The sequence below is a fragment of the Adiantum capillus-veneris genome, chromosome 14 (assembly GCF_014529385.1).
Source record: "Adiantum capillus-veneris isolate H3 chromosome 14, ASM1452938v2, whole genome shotgun sequence".
Taxonomy (NCBI): Eukaryota; Viridiplantae; Streptophyta; class Polypodiopsida; order Polypodiales; family Pteridaceae; genus Adiantum; species Adiantum capillus-veneris.
Genome location: NC_140944.1, coordinates 19245644 through 19272717, shown reverse-complemented (window position 1 = coordinate 19272717; position 27074 = coordinate 19245644). Strand labels below are relative to the sequence as shown.

At 46.2% G+C, this 27074-nt stretch overlaps 1 protein-coding gene across 7 annotated transcripts in view; it reads left to right on the top strand.

Annotated features, from left to right (window-relative positions):
- LOC147442031 (uncharacterized) overlaps positions 1-27074 on the top strand; it is a 196605-nt gene that overhangs the window by 143658 nt on the left and 25873 nt on the right. For all 7 annotated transcript variants that reach the window (XM_086528367.1, XM_086528363.1, XM_086528362.1 and 4 more), the window contains one exon: positions 9045-9242. In XM_086528367.1, coding sequence (XP_086384493.1) covers positions 9045-9242 — 198 coding nt within the window. The remainder of the gene's footprint in view (positions 1-9044; positions 9243-27074) is intronic.

Genomic DNA, 27074 nt, shown 5'->3' with positions numbered 1-27074 from the left:
GACAGAAGAAGAGGGTAGTACCCACTATTACATATGGGCAAGAGACGGTGGAGTATACAGATGCATATGCCTATCTTGGAGGAGTCATTAGTGGACCGGAGCTTTCATTGAGGAGAGCAGCAGAAACTTGATTGATGAGAGCTTATGCAGTCTTGGGGGGGTTGGAGAAGATGTGTTCGCAGGTTCAGTTTCAGGTACCTGGAACAAGGCTGTGGCTTTTTGACACTCTAGTGGCTTCAGCTATGTTGTATAGGATTCAGATTTGTGGACCCTCAGTGGACCACCATGGCAGATCTGGTAGCACTGATGGATGGAGATGTATGGAGAGGCCTCTAGTCTCTATGATCTTTTGGCTCTTTTGGGCTAAGGTGTCAGTGCCACATTAGATTGTTCGAGCCGAGCTAGCTGCCCCCCCCCCCCCCCCCCCGCTCGTAGGTGAGGCCCTTACTAGATCAATATCCTTCATGCATAATTTATGGGACCTTTCCAAAGATAGGTATGCTCGGCCAGCCCTTGAGTCATCTTGACAACTAGCGCTACAGGGGGACAGAACATGCTGATATGGGCAGATGACACAATGGTTTCATTCACATGGCTTGAGCATGGATAGACTACCTCCGTTCTAGTACTCCTTGGATGCACGCTTCCTATCGCTCACATGGACAGAGATCACTAGACTCATACGCCAAGGTTTGATTCAGGTAGATACCAAGAGCACATGGATATAGCCGACACAAGAGTTGGGCACGAAGATGGATTTCTATAGAGAGCATCTTCTCCAACTAACAGTAGATGGATATGTGATCAAACCGGCCTATATGGACACCCATTTATCCTATGGAATATGATGTGCTATTGGTCAGATGCGCACATCATCGCACCAGCTAGAGATTGAAACTGGTAGATTTAGGAGGGTACCAGCAAAGGCCAGGATATGCCAGTTGTTTCATATAGAGCCAAAGACAGAGTTACATCACACTAGTCATTGTCCAATATACTATGAAATACGAGGCTTCTTTCATTGTCTATTCAGAGAGAGCTTTGGACCACAGGTTAGAGTCATGAGATATCAGGATCAGAGATGCCTCGGGTGGATTTTGCTAGAGCTGCACAGACACAAGGAGTCTCTTAAGGAGAGTAGGCAATGGGAGACATTCACAGAGGGAGAATACTGACTTCTTTAGAGCAAGGGCTCAGCAGCCAGATAAGCATGCTCCAGAACAGACTTCAGAGCCCACTTATACCAGAGGTATATTTGTTGACAAAGCCATTGAGCTCGGGAGAGCTAGATGCCCACGTCTACGAGGGCGACCATGACATCGATGGAAGCTCAATCAAAGGATCTGGACTATTCTAGCACGACATGTGAGACACCCAGTACGACTATTTACAGAGGTGGATATTGAAAAAGCTGTTCAGTGACCGATGCAGTACTTTCTCGGACAACGCCCGATGCCGGGCATCCTCGGGCACTGATGATGATGATGTTTTTTAGTCTTTCACTGTACTTCACTTTATTTTATTTTTTTACCGAGACATTGGAATAGATCCACTAAGATTGTATCAATTTGGTCTCAAAAGTCATTTTGGCCTTTTGAAGAGGTTTAATATAACATTTCATTTCATCTCTGTGTGTGTGTGTGTGTGTGTGTGTGTGTGTGTGTGTGTGTGAAGGGAAGTGCGAAAAGGTATGCAAGCACAACTCTCTCTGTGAAGGGAAACGCGAGCCATGGAAAGGTACGTAGACACAACTCTCTCTGGGAAGGGCGGTGCGAGCACCCTGATGTGAGTGCATAGGGCAGGAGGCTCGCGAACAAGTTGGCAGGGGGTACGGCAACAAGTTTCTCCACGTGTAGCCAAACAATACCGTGTGGTTCAGATCCCCAACATTCGCTCCCACAAGAGCTCTCTCTCTCTCTCTCTCTCTCTCTCTCTCTCTCTCTCTCTCTCTCTCTCTCTCTCTCTCTCTCTCTCTCAGCTCAGTACGATAGAAGACATTATTGGTAAGTCTTCTATCGCAAAAATGTTTTATATCGCGTTTCCTCCCTCTCTCTCGATTAAGTCTTCTGTCGCAAACATTAAGTCTACTATCGTAAACACTATCTTCTATCGCGGAAATTGCACCAGGAGCTAAGCACGCAGGGCAGGGCTATTGAACGCGCAGGGGGTATAGAGATTCCGGAAGAGGAGACTTGACGGCCGACTGGTTCGGCAGCAAGATGCCCAACGTGGAGAAAGTTTTGCCAAGACTAGCTGCAGCAAATGGAGCACACGGTTGTGGGGGAGTACACAGGTTTCAATAGGGCAGCCCGACATCTCTCTCTAGTGCCAGCAGACCGCGTGAGGCAACAAAAGCAATAGCAGGGCAGAAGCCTCACACGAGGTGCCGGAGGATGGACCAACTAGCTGACCTCGGAGGTGACGATATCTATGAAACCCCACCTAAATCAAAAGCGACATTTAGGCGGAGGATTTGAGAGAGCACACTATCGTCAAGTTCTGTGAGAGCATAAAAACTTTCTAGAGTCAAGGATGACTTAATGCTTGAGAAGGTACAAATGATGATTAAGACAGAGCTAAGCCTTTTGAGAGGTGACATTGAAAAAGAGATGTATGCAATTGCGGAGACTTACAAAAAAGCTATGTATGCATGTATGAGGAAAGAATTAGACAAAGAGATTCTTAGTAAGCGTGACAAGATGTTCACATCATTGAAGGCCGAAATGTAGACGATTGTGAGGGCAAAAGTGAATGTAATGGAATGTATGATGCAAAAAAGACTCGAGGATGCACTTGCTGCGTTTGAATCTTGGAAATAAAAAATGGAAGAACGCATGAGTGAAAAGGATGTATTGATTGAAGCACTTAAGGGAGACCTTGCAGCTTGCAAAAATACCCTCACAAAGGAGGGATAAAACCAACCCTTAGTGATAAAGGAGCTTGAAAGCATTAAGGAGCAGTTGAAAACTATACGGGAAGAGGAGGAGCAAAAGGCACGCACCACCTCTTGATGGGCGGAGCACCTCTGCAAAACGCAAGAGAAGGTTGACAAAGCTGAAAAGTAGATCGAGGACGCAAAGAAAGGAAAAGATAAGATGCTTGACGCCACACCGACATCCACTATCATCAATGTCACAATTGAGGAGGAGCAAAAGAGAAAGACTAGAGTCCTTCATGTGCGTGTTACAGGTCTCAAAGACATTGGAAATGTAGAAGAAGAGGTGCAAGAGGTCTTGAAGTGCATGGGTATTTGTGAACCTACACACACAGGGGCTTGGAGAGTTGGCAGTAGGCTAGATATATGTGGTCAGAGTGAGAGCGGAGAGAGCGAAGCCACTCTATATCGCAATATGCTATTTTGGCCCTAGCACATCTCATTATGCATCGCCCAAGGGGCAGTCATCCTAGAGGATATTGGATGAGGACATATGGGAGTTCTCATTCTTCTGGGAGACTTTAATGCCAAGACGGGCCAGTCTCAAACAACTTTCAATGATACCTCAGAGGAAATGTTGAGAGAATTGGATGTCAGTGATATAGGATTGGCAAGGTGCAGGATGAAGAGCACATTGGATATGCGGGATATTTGACAAATTTAGGGACTGCACATGGACTGGCCATCTTGAATGGTCTCTAGAGATTTTGAGCGTCGAGTGGGTTCACTTGTTCTCCTCATAGACATGGGGCCAGCATAGTGGATTATATCTTGGCTCAGCCCAGTTTCATAGCCTCTATTCAAGACTTTTCAATCGGGCCCAGGCCTATTGGGGTAGCAGTAGATCATGCCCTCCTCACGTTTACCGTCTCATTTCGGTTCAACACAGCTCGACTAGCACAGAGATGTACATATACCCGATACACTTTTACTTTGGAGACTGATTTTGTCTTTGTAGATGGCATCTACAAACGCTTATGTACAGAGGAGCCGGGGAGACCTCTAGGGGAGCTGACATATATATTGATAGAGGCACTACAAAATGCAACAGCAGAGGCATACCCACACACTGAGCGTAGGTAGAGACGACGTTCTCGGAGCATACCCGAGAATAGCTGGTATGACAAGGAGTGCAGAGAGACTAGAGCCGGACTTCAGAGGGAGGTACTTCTAGGAATCATTACTCACAGGTAGACACGGATCGCTTCTCGGCGTTTGGTACGATGGAAGAATAGAGTGTTTCTAGCTTGACTAGAGCAAGATTTATATAATTTGTTTTTAAGCCAGGATTTAGGCAAGGCATGGCGACTCTTCCATGAGCACTCTCCCCCACCAATCATCACTTCACGAAGGTATGGAGTCAGTATGCATCATCTTTCTACACAGTCTCAAGGCAGCCACCTCTTCCAGATCCGCGAGAGCCATGCCCAAACATGTGCTTTCTTTACCGCCGAGATGGTAAAGAAAGCCATTAACAAGATGAAGACTCCTAGAGCATATGATCACGATGGCCTTGTAGCAAAGCATTTTGTACATGCGAAAGATCTGCTTGAGAGAGCTTCTAGCAGTGATGTTCAACCGTGCCATGTGCAAGGGCCTACGTGATACTTGAAGTTTGTCCACTATCGTACCTATCTTCAAGTCAGGGGACCCTATGGAGCCTAGGAATTACCGCACTATCATGATTGGACACACATTGGGATGGTTGCACACATCTATCCTTAAGCAGCAATTTAGTAGATGGCACAGAGACAAGGTGTACGGGCAGCAGGACAGGCGGGTTTCATGAGAGATTTCTCTACTCTTGATCATATTCTGACACTCAGAGCCATTATTGAGGAGGGGATATCACGTGGGAGAAGGCTCTATTGTTGCTTTTTGGACTTCCGCAAGGCTTTTGATACAATGCCTAGAGCTAAATTGATGCGCAAACTGCATGAGATGGGAGTACTCAAAGAGTTGATATGGGGGATCAATGCTCTATACAAGTCGGCAGTGGGGCATGTAAGCACTTGAGAGGGGATTTCTGATTTGGTTCACTCCACTATTGGGGTGAAACAGGGTTGCCAGCTATCTCCTACACTATTTGGCATGTATGTGGATGAGATTGCGGACTACATTGAGAGGGGTGGTGATAGAGGAGCATAATAGCAAGGGAACATGGATCCCACTATTGTTATATGCTGATGATATCGTGTTGATTTCTGACTCCGCGGTGGGAATGCAACGTTATTTAGATGTTTTGTACACATTTGCCCACGATAGTGGATTGTCTGTTAACCTGGGGAAAACCAAGGTTATGGTCTTTAACACCGCACCATAGTGGGCTAGGAGGTCAGCACCCACTATTACATATGGCCAGGAGACAGTGGAGTATACAGATGCATACATGTATCTTGGGGTAGTCTTCAAAGAACTGGTGTTTTTATTGAGGAGAGGAACAAAGACTAGATTGACGAGAGCTTATGCAGCGTTGGGAGGATTGGAAAGATGTGTTCGCAGGTTCAGTTTCAAGAACCTCGAACAAAGTTGTGGCTTTTTGACATTCTAGTGGCTTCAACTGATGGATGGAGATCTATGGAGAGGGCTCTAGTCTCTATAATCTCTCAGCTCATTCAGGCTAAGGCCTCAATGCCACATGAGATTATTCGATCAGAGCTAGCTTCCCCCCCTCTCGTAGTTGAGACCCTTACTAGATCAGTTTCCTTCATGCATCATCAAATGGACCTCCCCAAAGACAAATATGCTCGGCTAGCCCTTGAGTCATCCCGACAGTTAGGGCTACAGTGGGACATACCATGTTGGTATAAGCAGATGACATCATGGTTTCAGTCACATGGCTTCAACATGGATAGACTGCCCCCATTCCAGTACTCCTTGGATGCACCCTCCCTATCTCTCACACAGACAGTTAGGGCTACAGTGGGACATACCATGTTGGTATAAGCAGATGACATCATGGTTTCAGTCACATGGATTCAGCATGGATAGACTGCCCCCATTCCAGTACTCCTTGGATGCACCCTCCCTATCTCTCACACAGACAGAGATCACTAGACTCATACGTCAGGATTTGATTCAGGTAGATACCAAGAGCACATGGATACAGCCGGTACAAGAGTTGGGCACGAAGACGTCTTTCTATAGAGAGCATCTTCTCCAACTAACAGAAGATGGCTGTGATCAGACCGGCCTATATGGACACTCATTTATCCTATGGCAAAAAGCCATCTACCGTGGTGGTAAAGCCATCATTGAGGAGTTTCGGGCACAAAATTCCCCCTAGCATCCTCTTGTATACTCCTCTTTTCATAGTAGCCACCTCAATCTTATAAGCGACATGTGTTGCAATTTTGTTATAAATGCCTCCAACCATCTTCCTCCGCCCCCCCTTTTGCCACACTTGCCTTTGCCGGTTGTAAAACTCGATACCCTCTTCATGAGAAGAGTGCCTTTGTATGCCCGTTTTCTCGGTCCCATGGGTCATATATGACATGCGAGGACAATAATGAATCTCTCTCTCTCTCTCTCTCTCTCTCTCTCTCTCTCTCTCTCTCTCTCTCTCTCTCTCTCTCTATGGAGCGTGGGAATTATCGCACAATCATGATTGGACACACACTGGCACGGTTGTACGCATCCATTCTTGAGCAGCAGCTCAGTAGATGGGCAGAGAGAAAGAGGATACGCACAGCCGGGCAGGCAAGGTTCAGGAGAGGCTTTTCTACTCTTGACCATATCTTGACACTCAGAGCCATCATTGAGGAGGGCAGATCACATGGGAGACGGATCTATTGTAGCTTTGTGGACTTCCGCAAAGCATTTGACACAGTTCCCAAAGCTAGATTGATACGCAGACTACAGGAAACGGGAGTACCCACAGAGCTCATTTGGGGGATCATGGCATTATACAGGTTAGTAGTGGGGCATGTATGCACCTTAGAGGGTCTATCTACACCGGTGCACTCCACTATTGGGGTGAAGTAGGGCTGCCCGCTCTCTCCTACTCTATTCGGTATGTATGTGGATGTATGTGGATGAGGTTGCTGACTACATTGAGAGTGATGGTGATAGAGGTGCACAGCTGGCAGTGAGACAGTGGAGTATACAGATGCTTACACTTACCTTGGAGTGGTGTTTAGCGGACCAGCATTTTCATTAATGAGGGCAGCAGAGACCAAATTGATTAGAGCCCATGCAGCATTGGGTAGATTGGAGAGGATGTGTTCGTAGGTTCAGTTTCAGGAACCTCCGACGAAGCTCTGGCTCTTTGACACTTTGGTGGCTTCTGCATTGCTCTATGGAGCTGAGATATGGGGACCTTCATTGGATCATCACGGGAGGTCGGGTTGCATTGATGGATGGGGGCACATGGAGAAACCTATGGTCTCTATGATCTTGCGGCTCATTAGAGCCAAGGCTTCAGTACCACGTGCCATTATCCGAGCAGAGATAGCGGGCCTCCCACTAGTGGTTGAGGCGCTCACCGGATCAGTCTCCTTCATACACCGCATGTGGGAACTTCCCAGAGACAGATATGCCCGCCTTGCACTTGAGTCCTCTCGACAGTTAGCCATGCAGGAAGATACCGCATGCTGGTATGGGGAGATGACATCATGGTTCAGGTGCATGGGTTCAGCATAGACAAATGCCACCCTTCTGGTACTCACTGGATGCACCATTTCTCACTCTTACACAGTCTGAGATCACCGGGCTCATCCGCCAGGACTTGACTCAGCTAGACACCAAGAGGACATGGATACAGCCAGCATATGAGCTAGGCACGAAGATGGCTTTCTACAGAGAGTACCTTCTCCAGCTTACGGAGGACGGTTTTGTGACGAGACCCAGATACATGGACACCCACTTGTCTCATGGGATACGATGTGCTATTGGCCAGATACGCACGTCTTCACACCAGCTGCGGATTGAGACTAGGAGATACAGTGGAGTACCACCAGAGGCCAGCATCGAGATTTATATTCCACTTTGGGTATCATGTGAAAAATAAAAGATGAAGTAAAATTTTATGGTTCATAATGCTCATTTTGCAAAGATAATAGTGATCCATAAGATTTTACATGAAATGGCAAAAATGGTAAGTTTCAATTTTTGTCATTTGGTAAGGGAAATCTCAAATGATAGCATTTGCTTCTCTGTATTCTACCCATTTCCCTTCCTTTGTTGCTTCTCGGGCCTTCACTAATTTGCTCTCTCTATTCTTCAGTTGTATGGGAGTGAGCTCATCAGATATCTGTTCCTTGGTTCCTTTGAGAGATTTGGTCTGCTTCATAAGTGTTTTCTTCTCCTCTAGTGTGTCATGGTGAACTGTTGATTGTTTACCTTTGATTGCAATGAATCATGGATCTCCAAGATGCACCAGGGGGACAGCTTTCTTCAAGTTTTCCTTCCAAATATCGGTCTCCTTCATGTATTCGTCCTCCTCTACTGTGGTTTGGGTCCAATCATCAGATAGTCCACCAATACGGAGAGTCTTTCGGCTGTTCTGTACTCTTATTTTTCTCCCTAATTGTTGAAGTAACTTCAGAGACTAAATGAGTTATTACCTGTGCAGGAGATTGTAGTGTCTCGAGGGACTGTATCTGCTTCCTGGTCTTGCTCTCTTGCTGGATGTCGTTGTTGTATTTCTCTGATGTGAAGTTGTGCTTGTAGCATTGTAATTTTCTTGTCCTTGATGGCAAGTTCTGGCTTGGTTGTGGATAACTCTTTTTGCACTTTCTGAGCTCCCTGAGTTGATAAACTTCCCATGCAAATGGTTAATGGGAGGTGGTAAGATCGATGCTGTCCCTGACATCATTCAAGATGGTGGAGTATGTTGACTTTTTTTTTAATGCCGTGGTGCATTCGCTACCAGATTCACCACCTCTGTAATAGTGAGAGACTAGAGTCAGGGTGATGGTTATTGTGAGGCAATCCAAAATTCATGTTTCTTATTTTGACTTGATATGCATGCCATAATCTAAGGAATTTTTTTTCAAGATGACTGAATTTTCATGCTTATGTAATATTCATTTGTTTATTGAGACTATCCTTTGCTGTATTACACCATTTACTGTTTCTGAGTTGTCTTTCATTGTTTCAAACTTTACAGAAGAATCTGCAATATGAAGTTGAGAAAGCTGGAACAAAGGTCATAGATCACTTAGTAAACCTGGATCAGGCTTCTAAGAAGCTTGATAAATTACGAGAAAAGCTTGATACCTCACAAGAAAAGTTGCAAATGATTGCAAATCATAATGCAAAGCAGCACAAACTTTTGACAGAGAGAGAAACAAATCTTGGAGTGAAGGTTACTTACCATACAAACTCATTTTTCTTTTTCTTACTTACAGTACAGAGAAAAATATAATACAATAGTCAACTCTCTCTCTCTCTCTCTCTCTCTCTCTCTCTCTCTCTCTCTCTCTCTCACACACACACACACTTTTTTTTTGTAAATCAATTTGATTTAACTATCTGTGGGAAACCTCAAAGAGAGGAAAACCCACCAAAAAGATGTACAAGGAAAGGAACACAACAGTGTTCAGCTGTACAAAATATCTAAAAGCATTCATAAGAAGTATCTTTGCCGTGATATCACCAACTTCCAAGGCAAACTGCAGAGACTGCCGAAGGGAAATCTTGAAGAACGGTAGAGGATCCGTATGAATGCTATGGAACATATAGCCATTACACTGTCGCCACAGGCTCCAATATGCCCAAAACCTGACCCACATGAAGAAGACTGCAAAGCACTGCAACGCCGGCGAGAAGATACCAAAAACCCATAACCGCTTATGGAAGACCGTCGAGGGAAAACGTAGCCGCATACACGCAGATACCCAACGAAGGAATTCTCGAGTGACACAACAATCCCACAAGAGGTGACAAACATCCTCCTCGCAGATAAGCAACAGACGCATGATGAAGGGCGGACACGGCGCTTCCGAAGAAAGGTACCCATTGGGAGCACACCAAGTAAACACCGCCAAAGAAACAACCACTCTTTCAATGGAAAACGGCTTTCCCATATTGCAGATATAATCCTGTGCCACCAAATATTTGATTTATGCATGTGCCAAATAGCATTGCAATGATCAGCAATCCATGGACGAGGCAGAAGAAGAGCATATGCCCGGCCAGCAGAAATATCTTGAAATGGCATTTCCCCAAGCTTCCAGTCAGACATTCGATCACCATCAGCCAAAGGTGAAACTGGCAAAAAACCTGTCAACATTTGTTGTAATTCTCTCCAAAACTGGCGATAGTGCATACCCAATCCAAAGCGGCGAGCGGCAAATGGAAACTCGAAAGTAAAACCAGCTGCATCCACTACATCCTCAACCACTCGAATGCCATGGCAGGAGAGAAAATACGCCTGGCGAGGTGAGCGGTCGACCAAAGTAAGAGAAAAAACCCCGACTCCAATGAAGGCTTTCCGCGCGAAGTGAGTTTCCTTCCCTCCGAGCATTCCATGAGAGATGAATCGTAACCTGTTTCCATGCAAAAAGTAAGGTGGAAGAAAGCGGGCATCCAGGAATATGACCATCCATCTTACCAAATATTGCCTCCCACATGGATGATTGCCAGTGACCAAATGAGGATATAACCACATGCTGACTCAAGTGTGCAAACATAAGAGTCCACGGCTGAGATTGATGCACAAGTGTAGGCAAAAGCATAGCCTTCCTAGCAATGACATGCCTACGCAGGTCCAAAATATTCAAACCACCAAAGCGCTTTGGTGTACAAAGTTTTGCCATCGATATCAAGCGCAAACCTTTTTTGTGAGCACGCGTTTGCCAGAAATGAGACAAAATGGCCGACATGAGAGAGTCAAGACAATGCCGGGGCCAACGCAACAATGGCAAAAAGAACTGAACATATGCCATGAGGATACTCTGAACAATTCGCAGGCGAACATAGCGGCCAGGTAGAAAGTTTCCAGTAATGCAATTTAACATTCAAGCGATTCATAATCCAATCCACTTTCTGCTTGTGAGTAACATTCCATCCAATTGGATAACCCAAATGCCTAGTGATTACATTTGGAAGAACAATCTCTCCTGGCCACAACAAAGCATGCCAATCACAAGAACGAAGCGGCAGAAGCTTTGATTCACAGAAATTAACTTTAAGACCAGCCGTAAGCGCAAACAATTCCAAAGCGTTCATAATCTCTTGAACATCATTTTGCTAATTGCGGGGCATAAATAGCGAGTCATCTGCATAAGCCTGCCCAATAAAAGTATGACCCGAAGGTAGCTGCAAACCATGAAGACGCTGCGCAGAGGTCAAGTGATCAAGATACATCAACAAAGGATGAGAAGCAATTGCATACAGCAAAGCACTAATAGGGCAACCTCTCCTAACCGAACAACCAAGCGGCCACGATTCAGTCAATTCCCCTTCTAGAATTCCCGAAGACGTGCTACAATCATACAAGAAATAAACCACATTGTCCCAGTGCACAGTTTCAAAGGCCTTTTCAATATCAACTTGCGTGATGAGCACATCTTGTTTCGTATACTTAGCATATTCCATGCCAATCATAGGATTGGCCAAATTATCCATGATTTGACGACGAGGAATGAAACCAAACTGAGCCTGATGAACATGCCAGAGATCTACTAGCAGAGCTTCTAGCAGTTATGTTTAACCGTGCCATGTGTGAGAGCTTGCCTGATACTTGGAGACTATGTACGATTGTACCTATCTCCAAGTCAGGAGACCCTGTGGAGCCTGGGAATTATCCCACTATCATGATTGGACACACATTGACACGGTTGTACGCATCCATTCTTGAGGAGCAGCTGAGTAGATGGGCAGAGAGGGAGGGAGTGTGTGCAACTGGGCAGGCAGGGAACCTCAACAAACCTCCTGTCCCACGGATGTTTACTGAAGATGAACTTGAGGACGTGGTTGAAAGACGAGTCAACCAACTGTTGGGGGTAAAGAAGAAGCAACTGAACAAACGCAACAAGGGAACTGACTTCCCTGGTTACTTGGGCCGAAAATCCTCTTTTGTGAATGCAAGAAAATAGAAGAAGCATGTACGTTTCGAAGGATTGTCCAATTCGTCCTCATCTTCTTCTGATAGCTCATCCTCTTTTGACTCGAGTGATGAGGACAGAAAGGGCAAGAAACGGCGAAAAGATCATATGTTTTACTAAAAAAGGAAGCACTTTTACAGAGCCAATCAATATGATTTTCTTGAAGACAAGGGCAAAAAGTCCAAGGAATTCAAAGAGGGTAGACAAGCAGTAAAGCTTGAGTACTTTTCAGGGTTTTGAGATGCTTCCAAGGCTTTAGCCTTTATCCAACAATTTGATATAGCATTTTGTGGAGGCCGCTATACAGAGCACTCCAACATTAGACAAGCAACATCTGTGACTCCATGGGGTATCTTCATTTATACAAGAATGTCTTTTGGGTTGATAAACGTCCCTCCTTTCAATCGTACAATATACATCATCTTTTACTCTCTGCTCACTAATCATCTTTGTATCTTCATGGATGATTTTTTGACCTTCTCCTGCGCTGAGTGCTCCACCCCCGTGGAAAATTTGGAGCACCTAGCTCAACTCTCTGCAGTACACTTTCAGTGGTCGACGGTTGAAGCCCAAGCTTTTGCTTACCTAAAAAAGCGTCTGACCGAGGCACCTATTTTAGTTGCCTCAGATTGGTCTCTCACATTTTATGTCCATATTGATGTTGGTCAGAGCCTAGCAAGGAGTTTAACCTCAAGTGTTCAATTCACTATGTAAGTCGCTTGAGCAGTACACTTTCAGTGGTCGACAACTGAAGCCCAAGCTTTTGCTTACCTAAAAAAGCGCTGACCGAGGCACCTATTTTAGTTGCCTCAGATTGGTCTCTCACATTTTATGTCCATACTGATGTTGGTCAAAGCCTAGCAAGGAGTTTAACCTCAATTGTTCAATTCACTATGCAAGTCGCTTGATCACCAAAGCCGAGCGAAACTACAACACTACAGAAAGGGAAGGTTTAGCTATTGTTTATGCCCTAGAAAAATTCTGACATTATTTACTTGGGGTTCACTTCATCCTCTACATTATCTGTTGAATAAGCCACAAGTTGTAGGCTGAGTTTGGTGGTGGCTACTTCTATTCCAAGAGTCTGATTTGGAGGTAGTACTTCCTCCAGGTAAGCATCACGTCTTGGCCGACCACCTCTCTCGCATATCGACAGGTGAAGAAGCTAGAAGTGTTGATGATGACTTCCCAAATAGCAATCTCTTTAAAGTGAACACGACACCGGAATGGTATGGCGATGTGTTGTATTTGCTTTCCACCAGCCTATATCCAAAGAACCTCTCCCTTGCAAAAAAGAGGACTATTACTAAAGTCGCGACCATTACTCTGATAGGAGGTCAACTCTACAAGTGTGGACCAGATGGTGTGTTGCGTAGATGTGTCTGCTCTCATGAAGTGGAGCATATTTTAGAGGATGTCCACAGTTGCCCCAAAGGTGGCCATAACCTGGTTACATCACAACACAAAAAATTCTACAGACTCATTTTTGGTGGCCTTACGTGTTTAGGTTACAATTGCTCATGTGAAGGTTTGTGATGTCTGTCAATGCTGTGCAGCTAAACCCAGTAGGCAATCCCACCGTCCTTTACAGGTGTCAATGGCATGGTTGCCCTTTGAAAGATGGGTTTGGGCTTTGTTGGTCCAATTTCCCCCCCCGCTCAACCAGGCAATCGCAAATATCTTCTTGTTGCTACAGATTATGCCACTAAGTGGACGGAAGTACTCGCCACTTTTTTTTGCACAAGTAACACTGCGGCAAAGTTCTTGTATGAGAATGCAAGTTTGGGTGTCCCAAGAACAACTACAAGATCTTGTTAGGTTTCAGGCCAATGGCCCGTGGCCGGTTTGGTTGGGCACCCGCCCATTCTCATTATTTGGTTATAATGGAATCAATAAGGAGTTGAGAGGTTACTCCTCTCATAAGCTCCACCAAAACCCTGTGTGTTGTTCTTCTCCCCCTTTCTCTCCTTCCGTCTCTTGCACTCACCGACTCTTTCCCACAAGTGGATGAGAGCTATGGAGTCCGTCGGCATCCCCTCCCCATCCCGCGTGTGCAGGCCTCCCAGCTCAAGAATGGAGTCTTGAGAACAAACGAGCATTTACAAGAAATTCAGAGCAAGAGAAGTCGAGCACTAAGAGGAGACTACTGAATTTTTCCCGCTAGTGCATTTTATGCATTCTTGGCACGTTTGGTTGTTCTTACATAATGATTCTGCTACATGTAGTTTGAGTTTCTGCTCCTGTTATAGGGGAAAATTTGTCGAAATTATCCCAAGAAATTCACCATAAAGTTTATGGCCACATTCTCTTGAGTAATGGCTGCGAGTAGTGCTTCCGAAAGAGAAGAGTACTACATCAAAAAGTTTGATGGGACAAACTTTGCTATTTGGCGGTAGCGTATGCAAGATGTTCTGATCAACAAAGGCGAATGCGTACACTAATGATCAATGGGAAGAATTGAATGAGGGTGCCATGGTGACCATTCGCGTGTACCTTGGTGAATCCATTTACTTTATCATAATGGACAAGACCAATGCCAAAGATTTATGGGATGCCCTATGTGGAGCATAGGATGGCAACAATGCCTCGAACAAGGTTTTTTTTATGAAGAAGCTTATACGCATGAATATGAAAGAGGACACTAATGTTGGTTCTCACTTGAACGAGTTCAAAAACATATTTTCATAGAAAAGGGTCTCAATTTCGATGATGAAATGAAGGCCATTTTCTTGCTATGTTCGCTACCATCGTCATGGGATACCTTCAACATAGCCATAAGCACTTCTACACCTAATGGCATGCCAGTTTTCAGCGATGTTGCTAGTGCGTCGCTCATTGAGAAGATTCGACGTCTATCTCTTGATGCGAGTGGGCATGGTGATGCGTATGTGGCTAGTGGCAATCGTAACAAGCAAAGGTAGCGTAGTCGTAGCCGCGGTTGTTCTTAGGATCGTAGGCAAGGTCGTGAAAAGAGTCGCGGCAAAGAAATAAGAAATGTTGAGTATTACTAGTGCCATAAGAAGGGACACTTGAAAAAAGATTGCCGCACATTGCAGCGTGACAAGGGCAAGGAGAAAACAAAGTCGGACGAACCTAAAAACAACGTGAAAATTGAAGAGATTAATTTGGTTGAGTCTCCATCGAGTTTCTGACGTGCCAAATGCTGTGTTGATTTTGACATCGGATTTGAGTCCTGATGCATTGTTAGCTCTGGACGAGTGTTGTACACGAATTGGATTGTGCACTCAGGTGCTAGCTTTCACGTGACTCTTCACAAGGAGTGGTTTTCAACATACAGTGCCACGCATGGCACAATGAAGCTAGGCAACTCTTTTGAGCTTAATATATGCAGTGTGGGCAGCATCAAGTTTTCTATGTGTAATGGCACTGAGTTTATGTTGAGAATGTCAGACATGTACCCAAATTGACAAAGAGTTTGATGTCTATTGGGACAACTGGATGATTTGGGTTACACTACCATATTTGCTCATGGTTCTTGGATTATCAAGAAGGGGAATCCGGTCATGCTTAAAGGCTCGAAGTCTGGCTCATTGTACTCACTTTATGTCTCTTCCGTGAAAGAGAATTCTGTTTGTGTAACCGAGCTGCCGTCTATAGAGTTGTGGCATAGCCAGCTAGGTCATATGAGTGAGAAGGGAATGAAAGTCTTACAGAGTTCTGGTTATATCCTTGTCTTAGATTACTAACTTCTTTTTATGTGAGCATTGCATCTATGGAAAACAAACTAGATTGACATCAGCGCCTTTAGACAAGAAGTTAGGAAGTCGTCTAGATCTCATTCATAGCGACTTGTGGGCCCATGCCAGTCAAGTCTCTAGGGGGAGCAATTATACTTCTTGACATTCATAGATGACTCTACTAGAAAGGTGTGGGTTTATCTCTTGAAGCAAAAGAGTGACGCCTTTAGTGCCTTTGAAAAGTTCTTAGCCTTGTTAGAGAACCAATCGGGTAGAAAGCCTAAAGCTTTGCAAAGTGACAACGGAGGCAAGTATATCTTCTCCGAGTTCAAGGATTTCTATAGTAAACGAGGCATTAGAAGACATTTTACCATGCCTTATACACCCGTCCAGAACGGTGGCTGAGAGGATGAATAGAACCACACGAACGGGTTACTTCTATGTTGTCTACGGCCCACTTACCTCAAGAGTTTTGGGGCGAAGCTATTATGACGGCTGCTTATTTGATAAATCGGTCACCTAGTACACCATTGAAGTACAAGGTTCCGCAGAGGAGATGTGGACGGACAAACAACCCAATTATGACAGATTACGTGTGTTTGTGTGTGAGGCATTCTCACATGTGCCAAAAGCGCTTAGACAAAAGCTGGATCCCAAATCACACAAGTGTATCTTCATTGGATATGGTGTGGACGGAGAGATGGGATATCGTCTCTGGCACTGGGAATCTAAGAAGGTTATACGAAGCTCACGGGTGATATTCTACGAGTGTAAGATGCATAGATAGCCAGTGAAAGACATTGAGTATCACAGAGTACGGTTTGAGGATGTTGCCTCACCACCGGTTACACAAAATGTTGGACGTGCTAGTGATGCACCGTCCACTAGTACACACACACACATGTTGCTCCAGAGAGAACGGAATCCAGCAGCCAGGCACTTTGGAGATCTACTCGTACATCTCGTGCAACTGAGCGTTTTGAGCCAGGATTGGACTATTTGCTAGTCACTGACTACGGTGAGCCCACTCGCTACAAAGAGGCCATTCAAATGGAAGATAGCGTGAAGTAGGAAGAGGCAATGCAATCTGAATATAACTCGATCTTAGCAAATGAAACTTGGGAATTGACCGAGTTACCTGCAGGTAAACAGGCATTGCTATGCAAATGGCTGTATAAGAAGAAGTATACCACAGATGATCCCGAGACTAAGTATAAGGCTAGATTGGTTGCTAAAGGGTTAAAGCAAACGAAAGGCGTAGATTTCGATGAAATCTTTTCTCTCGTGCTCAAGATGACTACATTGCGTCTTGTGCTTGGTCTAGTAGCCATCGAGGACATGGAATTATCCAAATGGATGTAAAGACAACGTTTCTTCATAGGGACCTTGAAGAGGATGTCTACATGAAATAGCTAGAAGGTTTTGCGATAAAGCTTGAGAAGCCATCCCGGACAGAACTGGTGTGTAGCCAGAAGGTTTTGCAATAAAGCCTGAGAAGCCAACACGGACAGAACTGGTGTGTAGACTCAAGAAGGCTTTGTATGGATTAAAGCAAGGCTCAAGGCAATGGTACATAAAGTTCGATAAGTACATTCAGTCCAGCGTTATGTACGGAGCCAAGAGAATCATTGCTTGTACACAAGGAGGTTGAACGATGGTTACCTGATCATTCTGATTTTGTACGTGGATGATATACTCATAGTCAGGAAGTCAAAAGATAAGATTGCACTTCTCAAGGATGCCTTAAGCAAGCAGTTTGCTATGAAAGTTTTGGGCGATGCACGTCACTTTCTTAGTATGCGTATCAAGAGAGATCGCAAACGTGGTTTACTTGAGCTCTCACAGGAAGAGTATATTCACAAATTCTTGCAACGTTTTAATATGCAAGGGGGGAAAGCATTGAGTACCTCAATGGCTGCATACAAAAAACTTAGCAAGCATGATTGTCCCAAATCGGATGTTGAAAGGCAGAGATGGCAAAGGTGCCGTATTCTTTGGCAGTTGGCAGTCTCATGTTTGCCATGGTTAGCACACGGCCAGGCATTGCATATGCAGTGGGATTAGTCAGGAGGTATATGGCAAATCCAAGCAGAAAGCATTGGGAACAGTGATGCATCCATAGTTGGATACATTGATTCGGATTATGCGGGTTGTGTGGACACTAGGCAATCCACATCTAGCTACGTTTCCTTGTTTGTTGGAGCGTCAGTTTCTTGGAGATCATGTCTCTAGAATTGCACTTCGTCTTGCACCACTGAGGCAAAGTATGTTGCAATTTCCAGCTCCAGTAAGGAAGCTGTGTGGTTATCTCGTCTAGTGGGAGACTTTGGTATAAACTAGACTCTAGTGCTACATTGCGACAGTCAGAGTGCGATTGCGTTAGCAAAGAACCCCATGTTTCACTCCAAGTCGAAACACATAGAGGTCATGTATCATTTGATATGGAATATTTTGGCTAGCAAACGCATTGAGTTGTCCACGTTTCCTAACTTCTGCCATCCCGTCCCCGACCGGCCGTTCCATGTTACTATGGAGTGTGGTTTGTTGTTGCTTTAAAGGAAGTGCGATATGCCCATACGGTGCCGAGGATTGCCCGAGCCCATGCAATTAAATGCATATGGCACGCTTTCCGGAGGAGTGCAATCAGAACTTTGTAAGTGCTCTCTACATGTCCATTTTCTCTCGGATAATAGTAGCAAGACTTATGACAAAAGATTTGTGGGGAAGAGTCGGTGAGTGCAAGAGAGGGAAGGAGAGAAAGGGGGAGAAGAAGAACACACAGGGTTTTGATGGAGCTTATGAGAGGAGTAATCTCTCAGCTCCTCATTGATTCCATTATAACCAAATAATGAGAATGGGCCCAGCTAAACCGGCCACCGGCCACTGGCCTGAAACCTAACAATCTCCCACTTGAAGGCCAACGTGGCCCAAGTGGCTAAAGAATGTAGGGGCTATTATGTAAAACTGTACAAAACGTGAAGCATTGCCATAGCTTCACCCTACGCCCATCACCTCTATGCAATGTGCGAACCGCTCTGAGGCTAAGCTCTTCGTTAGTGCATCGGTGTGTGAACTTTAAACAATATGGCTGTTGGAGAGAAACAGATTATTAGAAACGATCAGTTTTCAAAATGTTAAAAAATCTTGACCGTTGATTGGCCGTCCCTTACCTTCCCACGACGTTCAAGCTACGACCCCAGTTGTCAGCCGCTGCTGTCTGTCCCACCATGTCCCCACCCATCCTCGTTCTAGATACAAGCATCCCCCGTCTCTAGGGGCTGTCCCCTCCGTCCCTGTTACTATGCCACACTCCCTTTCAACTGGCTTTCGGCTTAGAAGCAATTGCTCCTTTTGAATTCAACTCCGGTTCTGTAACAGACTTGGACACTCCAAGTCAAGAATCGACCGCGACAGCACCAAATAACCAGTTAAAAACAGTTCACTGTTCACAATAGATTTACACTAGCCCGTCGGCGGAGTTCCGTGCCTAGAGATATTGGCCTCAAAGACTGGCACGCCTTTCGGTATTTCTTTTTGTATTAATCTAAGTTCAAAGTACAAGAGTGGTTGGGTCTCACTCTCAGACTCTGCGTCCAGATGCTCTGCAGAGTGCAAGCCCAAACCACTTATTTGTTTACAAGGGATGCCAAAAGCAAAGCCAGCTTAGAATCAAAAGCCTAAAAATAAAGCCAAGGCTCTTTCTCTCAGAAGCTCTCTTGAGCCAGTCAAAATAAAGCAAAAGCTTCTTCTCTCTCTCCCATCCTTTGCGTAGGGGAAAACAGAGTCCAAAAATTTCCTGGCTTTTTTTTTCCCCTGTCGTACAGTCCAGCGTGAAACGCGCCACGTTTTGCAGAATCTGTCGTATAGTGCCACGTCAGCATCCAATTGCTTTTCCCTGCTGCCTTTTAGGGTTAGGGTTAGGGTTAGGGTTACGGTTTTCAGCAGGTTAGGGTTAGGGTTTTCAACAGGTTAGGGTTAGCCACGTCATCACTTTGTGACATACCCCCCTCTTGAAAGCATTGTAATCGCCCTCGATTATGCTTGCAAAACAGACAGAGGCCAAACCGTCTTAGCAGACACTGATTGTTAGCACCTACGTACTAGGAACACAAATCTAGCACATGTATCAATCGACAGTCACATCACACGACATCACTAGACATCACAGGACATCACATGACATTCAACGTTCATTCGGATCTTAGACCATGATTTATCGGCAATGTAGCTAGCAATCGCATCTAGATCCAATCGGAACCTCATTGATGTCCGATTGACTAACCCCTATTGCAACCATGTCTATTCGAGATCAAGTAGACTAAAATGCTGCAGTCATTTTGTCTATCAGTTCCTGCACTTAAAAAGAAGTCAAGAACAAATCAATTTCATAATGAGGAATTCCATTTCATAAAGTCATACAACAGAATACTGTCAACTCTTAGTATCCCTAAAGCTCAAAGAGACATCAGTGACTCTAGTATCAAAATCGAGGCATCTGTTGACAAAGGAGCGGAGTAACTCCCCTCTTGTGCATCCCACTGCACCAGATCTTCGGCCAAGCTGAATTCTCGGTTCCCTTTGGAGTAGACTATGCTAAACCAAAAGCCTCAAGGTAAAGTTTCACAATTTGAGGAGTATCTGCTAGGTCCTCCTCCTCCATCCACTTTGCATCCAATGCAAGATAGTTCTTGAACGTAACCAAGAACCGCCTTCGGACTTTACCTTGACCTTCTTGCATACCAAGCAACTGCGCACAACCTCTTCCACATCCTTCTTGAGTCTCGGCCAAAAGAAGTATCTCTCTACCCCTTTCATGGTGGTAGCAATGCCGCGGTGACCCGTACAAAGGTGGACAGTGACATTCAGTCATAACCTTTTCCCTCAACGACTGTGTAACGCACAACATGGTTTTTCTCATCAAGTAGCCATCCTGAATGGAATATCTCACTACTGTCTCCCCATCCCGTATCCATGTGAAAACGTCTGCAAAATCTATATCTGTGGTATATTGGTCGACCATATCCTCGAAGCTCCTATGATGTATCGCGGAAATAGCCAAAACCAACGGCTTCCGAGACCAAGCATCTGCCACCACATTCTTCCGTCCCTGAACATGGACAATCTGGAAGTGAAACTGTGACAAGATGTTCGCCCACCGCATCTACTTTTCCGATAGCTACTTCTGTGACAAGAAGTAGCACAAACTTTGATGGTCTGTAAAGACAGTAAAATCCGCTCTGAGTAGGTAATGCCGCCACTGAGTAAGAGCATGGATAACCGCCAAAAGCTCTTTCTCATAAATCTGTGTTGTCATTTCTGGCCTTCAAAACAATCGGCTCTCGTAAGCAATGACATGGCCTTCTTGCATTAAGACCGCACCCAGACTACGACCACAAGCATCACAATATACTTCAAATGACTTCTGCAAGTCCGACAAAGTCAAAACTGGTCCCATAGTCAATTTCTCTTTCAATGTCTGAAAGGCAGTCACCTCTGCGGGTCCCCACGAGAAAGGGACTCCTTTCTGTGTCAAGATATGCAAAGGGGAAGCAACCTCTGCAAACTTTCGAATGGACCGCCTGTAGTACGAACATAGTCCCAAGAAGCTTCTAACTTCATGGACATTCTTCAAATCGGGCCAATCACGAATAGTCGCTATCTTGGACGGATCCATTTGCACTCCTGCTGCTGACACAATGTGTCCCAAAAAGTGTACCTTTGATAGGAAAAAATCACTTTTCTTTGCATTAATCACTAACTTGTGATCTCGTAATGCCTAAAAGACCTGAAGCAGATGATCTCTATGTTCTGCCTCATTCTTGGAGAAAACAATGATATCATCAAAGAACGTATCAACAAATAGCCTGTACTCTCAAAAAATCCTGTCCATCATCCGGTTAAATGTCGCAGGAGCATTGGTTAAGCCAAAAGGCATCACCAAAAACCTAAATAACCGAAAAGTCGTCCGAAAAGCTGTCTTGTAGACGTCTGCCGGCGCGATTCTGAACTGATGATATCCACTCTTCAAATCAATCCTGCTAAAGCACGAGGATCCTTGTAATCTGTCGAGTATATCATCGATCGTAGGAATCCGAAATCTGTTCTTGATGGTGATTTTGTTGAGAGCTCTATAATCAATGCACATTCTCCAAGATCCGTCTTTCTTCAAAACCAACAACACTGGAGAGCAATACGGTGAAGTACTAGGTTGGACAAGACCCTTTTCCAAGAGGTCTTTCACTTGGTTCATAATCTCTTCATTCTGTGCTCGGCTCACACGGTAAGGTGGCCGGTTCGGTGGTGTGCTTCCAGATATCAGATCAATGGTATGATCTTCAGGACGAGCAAGTGGTAACTCGCATGGTAGGCCCTCTGAGAAGCAATCGGAGTGAGAGTGGAGAAAATCTTGGCATTATTTATCAAGTTTAGACATATTTGTCCTATCCTTATCACTCAATTCTTTCATAAAGATCAAGTAAACAAACAGACTGGATTTCATTAATTTAGAAATGGCCGAAGCCGATACGATAGGGACAGACTCGCCCTTCAGTTTAATGTCAAGTACAATGGTTCTGCCCTTCTCTGTAGTCAATGTCGCTTTCCTCGCCCAACCATCGACCATGGCGTTGTTCTTGTGGTACCAGGGAATTCCAAAGAGAACATCACAACCTTCCAAAGGCATTATGTAAAAGTCCTCATGTCCCAAATACCCCTGACAATGCAACCAAAGTTTGCCAATGACAGGTGTAGTGGCTACGTCCCTGCCGGGTGCCGCTAGAACAACCTCTGCAAGTGGTCCCATCCGATTGGAAGTGATCTCGAGCCGTGCCGCCAATTCCGGTGAAATGAAGTTGGCCTTGGCTCCTCCATCAAAGAAGATCAGGGCCTCTTGGTTTTTCACTTTGCCCCAAGCTCGGCAAAGTTTTGTACTCTCGTCCATGATGTTGGGATCGGTACCCACACAATCTGGAACCAGTCCTGTTTTCATCTTGCCTTTTCTTCCACGTTCCTCAGCTGCTCTCCAACTCTCAGGCCTTTCGTCGTCCTTGTCATTACGTTCTTTCTGTGCCTTTTTAGGGCGCTTCGCGGGGATATGTCCATGTTCCCCGCATCCAAAGCACCTCCCCTCCCGGGGCCTCCTTGATGAAGTGAGCTCTCTCCTAAGGAGTATAAGCTTGGGTCGTGTATCCTTCTTTTCTGGGTTGCTCTTTCTCTTTCTACTTTCATTCGTTGAAGTCTGTTCGGGTGGGTGACAGAGTGACAGGTGCCTTTTTTGAGGCAGTGGGACCTCGGCACTCGCATGCCAAGGTCAATCAGCTGAGGACACCCGATGGGTCAGTTGTTTGTGAGCCTGAGGATATGCGTGCAGTTGCTACTGACTTTTACCGTAAGCTACTGTCGGCTGAGCCCTAGTCAGAGAGATAGGATGCATGCAGGGAGTAGGTTTGGGCGCAGATTCCTTGTCTTGTGATTGAGGAGATGCGCCAGAGGCTAGAGATACCTCTTCAGCTTGAGGAGCTGCACACGGCTCTTAGGGCCCTCCCGCATGGTAGCTGTCCAGGTGAGGATGGGCTGACTCCCAGCTTTTTCTTGGAGTACTGGGACCTACTTGGCCCAGATCTGTGTAGTGCCTTTCAGTACATTCTACGCACAGGAGTGATGCCGGATAGCATGAGTGAGGGCCTGATTTACCTCATCCCAAAGGAGGGTGGCTCCTTGGATGAGATTCGACAGTGGCGCCCCATCACCATCCTCAACTCAGTCTACAAAATTCTTGCCAAGGCTCTGAGTTTGAGGATTCAGCCACTTTTGGAGAGCCTTATACATGGGACTCAGACAGGTTTTGTCAATGAACGCAGTATCCTTGACAACATCTTCACTTTCTGTTAGGCTTTTGCCCTGGCACGTCTCCGTGGGGAGGACCTTGTGATTCTTCTTCTCGATTTTGAGAAGGCATACGACAGAGTTGACTGGGACTTTCTAGAGGGCACGCTTCGCAGGATGGGCTTATCAGATGCTTGGATCAGAGGGGTGTCAACTTTGTACAGACAGGCTCACAGTCAGGTGCTTTTGGCAGGAGGTAGAGGTGAGCGCTTCATGCTCACACAATCGGTCAGACAGGGTTGTCCTCTTGCCCCCTTTCTCTTTCTGTTCTATGCGGAGGCGATGAGCAGATTTTTGGTGTCACAGCAGGTTGGTTTGAGGGGCTTAGCACTCCCTATACGGGCAGATGAGCTTCTGGACGCTGAGTTTGCCGACGACTCAACCTTGTACTTAGAGGGCCAGGAGGCCAATTTACACAGATGTGGGCAGGCTTTGGAGACCTTCTGCTGTGCATCGGGCGCACTGATCAACTGGAGAAAGACAGTGGCTTTCTCGGTTGGCAGTGCTCCTGTGCCAGATTGGATGCCAGGAGAGGGTTTCAGGTGGATTCCTCCAGGGACTGCAGTTTGGAACTTGGGTTGTCAGGTTGGTTTGGATTTGTCCCCCGAGTAGCAGATTGCTCCTCTTCTCCTGTCCATCAGGAGAAAGCTGCTACATTGGAGCTCAGCACGACTTTCGCTGGCTGGTAGAGTAGTAGTTGCCAACCAGGTGTTGTTGGCGACTATGTGGTACATCACTTCTTGCTGGATCTTCTCGAGTTCTTGTATCAGCCAGGTAGAGAGGCTGATCAGGAACTTCCTTTGGTCAGGTCACGACACTCAGATTGCCCGAGCCAAGGTGGCTTGGTCGATCATCACACTTCCTTGTTCTCAGGGAGGGCTTGGGATCATTGATCCAGCACAGCAGAGCAGAGCCCTTCTTGGGAAGTTCGTCGTCAGAGGACTTCTTCCAAGCGAGGAGCCCTGGAAGGAGTTCTTGCTGCAGAGGCTTCGTCCCAGGGTGCCTCAGTCAGGAGGCCCTTGGCAACCTTCGACCAGATGGATCTTTACAGAGCTGCGCCGAGTTGGTTTGAGCAGGAGACTGGAGGACCGATTCGCTCTGAGTTTGCTTCGTTCTTGGGAGCTCTTACGGCGTGGCCTAGAGCAGAGACAGCCGACGTGCACGGAGGAGCGCCTACGGCAGCCCCTCGTATGGAACCCCATGGTTAGCACTCAGAGAGGCCACTTGGTTGGGAGTAGGCCTCATGTTTCTTGGGGTCCCATGGCAGCAAGTCCAGCGCGCTCTCTAGGTGACTGGCTAGAGTTCACAGGTTTGTCAGAGGAGGTGCAGGCTGTCCAGCTACAGGGCATGAGAGGGGTTCAGAGCATGTGTCAGGACATCTCAGAGTCAGTTCCAGCTGAGTGGCTCACGCCTCTCGAGCCAGTAGCACCCCGATGGATGGGAGCCTTCACACGACTGGAGGTTCTCATTTCAGTCAGGGCTTGCTCAGAGACTGTCTCAGCCCTGTTCTTCGAGCCTCAGGGTGGGGGACGATTACAGAGAGTTGCAGTAGAGGCCCCGCAGGTAGCAGAGTGCTGTTTCCAAAGGATCCGAGTTGTGGGCATCTGTGGGAGGACTTGCGTCATAGACCCTGACCCAGCAGCTCTTGAGACAGGACACTGAAGGCTATGGGCTTGGGAGCGTTGTCCATTGACACGAGTACAGTGGGATCCTGGTGAGTGGCTATGGAGGGACCCCTTCTCTTCTGCAGAACGCCCAAGAGTCCCTTTCTTTCAGTACACTGCTCGGCTTGGACGTCATATACTTGGCGCACAGAGAGAGGCCCGCCCCGTTGCAGCACGTCATTGGCAGGAGGAGGGCCTCACAGTCGAGTTCTTGGCAGCTTTTTGGCAGAGGCTGTGGGACTCCAGACAGCCGAGGCACGTCACTTTGTTCCAGTGGTTGGTTGCACACAGAGCCACAGCAGTAGGGAGTTGGCTTGTGCATAGTGGTCTCTCGCCCGCATGTACAGCCTGTGACCAGTTGGTGAAGAGTCAACGTCACTGTCTTTGGGATTGTCCCTCGGCCCAGCAGGTGTGGCTACGAGTTCTTCGGCTGATGCCTGCCCTCTCCACGGCTCGACAGTACACTTGGGGGGCAGCGGCTTGGTCCACCCTCACGGGCGCGGCACTTCAGTTTGAGCTTTCTTCCACCAGCAGGATGATAGTGATACAGGGAGGGCGATCTACACTCTAGCCTGCTACAGATCTTACTCCACAGGAGTGGTGTAAGATCTTACTCCACAGGAGTGGTGCAGTGAGAGAGAGGAGTGTTGGGAGCTCATCAGCGGCCTAGCTCTCTGGTTCATCTGGCGGGCCCGCTGTTTCCGCATCTTTGAGGCTCGCCCTGTGCCACCAGCAGAGACTGTTCGTGACTTTTGGCTAGAGCTGATCCATACTCTCAGAGGATAGCTTGAGGGACTACAGGGCAGCTCCGACCGCATGCGGGAGCGCCGCGAGGCTTTCCTTCGACTCTGGCGCCCTGGGCCTTTCTACACCATGGTCCAGGGGGTGCTCAAATGGCACTACTGTCCACCTGTGTGGCTCTTCCCTCCTCCCATCTCTTGATTTAGCCCCATTGTATATATGCTATTTTTTCATTGGGAGAGTCTCCCCACCATGCTTGTTGTAGCCCTCTCCTGCAGAGGTGGATGTAGCCCTATGGGCAGTTTTCATTAACTAATAGAAGAATCTTTTTCTCGGGAAAAAAAAAAGTTTGTTCGGCTCGTTGTGTCATGACCTCATCAGTGGGGTAGGTCAGACTGCCAGAGTGAATGGCAAAACCCCGTTTCGCATGACTCATCAACTCCTGAATAGAAGTTGACTTCTGTTCCAAGCAGTGATCTCGGATCTTTGTAGGTAGACCCAAGGTAAATCTCTCAATCTGTTCTCTGAACGAAATCTTCTTGAATGAAGAGGCGGGTAGAAAAGAGCTCTAGAATCTCACGCAATAAGCGTCCACTGTATCTCTGTTGGTCATCCGAAGATGGTTCCAAGCAACTCGTATATCGCGTTCATACTCTTGAGTCAGCCAAGAAGAAATGAAAAGCTTCTAAAATTTCAGCCATTTAATTGGCGCAGTCTTGTTTAAAAGAAGTGTGGACCACTAAGTTCGAGCATTCCCCTTAAAGTAAGAGGCAGCTCTCCAAATCTTAGAGTGCTCTGAGTAACGTCCTCCCGCGAAAGCGATGTCAAATTGTTGTATAAAAGACAAAGCCTTTGAAGCATCTTTATATCCTGAAAAAGTGTCAAATTTAATTGACTGTCCACCTTCCTTAAACTCTCGGACTTTCTTGCTTTTGTCTTCCAGAAAGTCATATTGGTTGGCTTTATAAAAATACTTCTTGTTTGCATAAAACTTGCCGTCATCAGAGTCTGAACTGTCTGTAGACGAGTCCTCTGTAGAATTGTTCTAATCCGTGCATCAACCACCTCTTCTAATTCCTTCTCTGAATATTTCTTGTGAGCA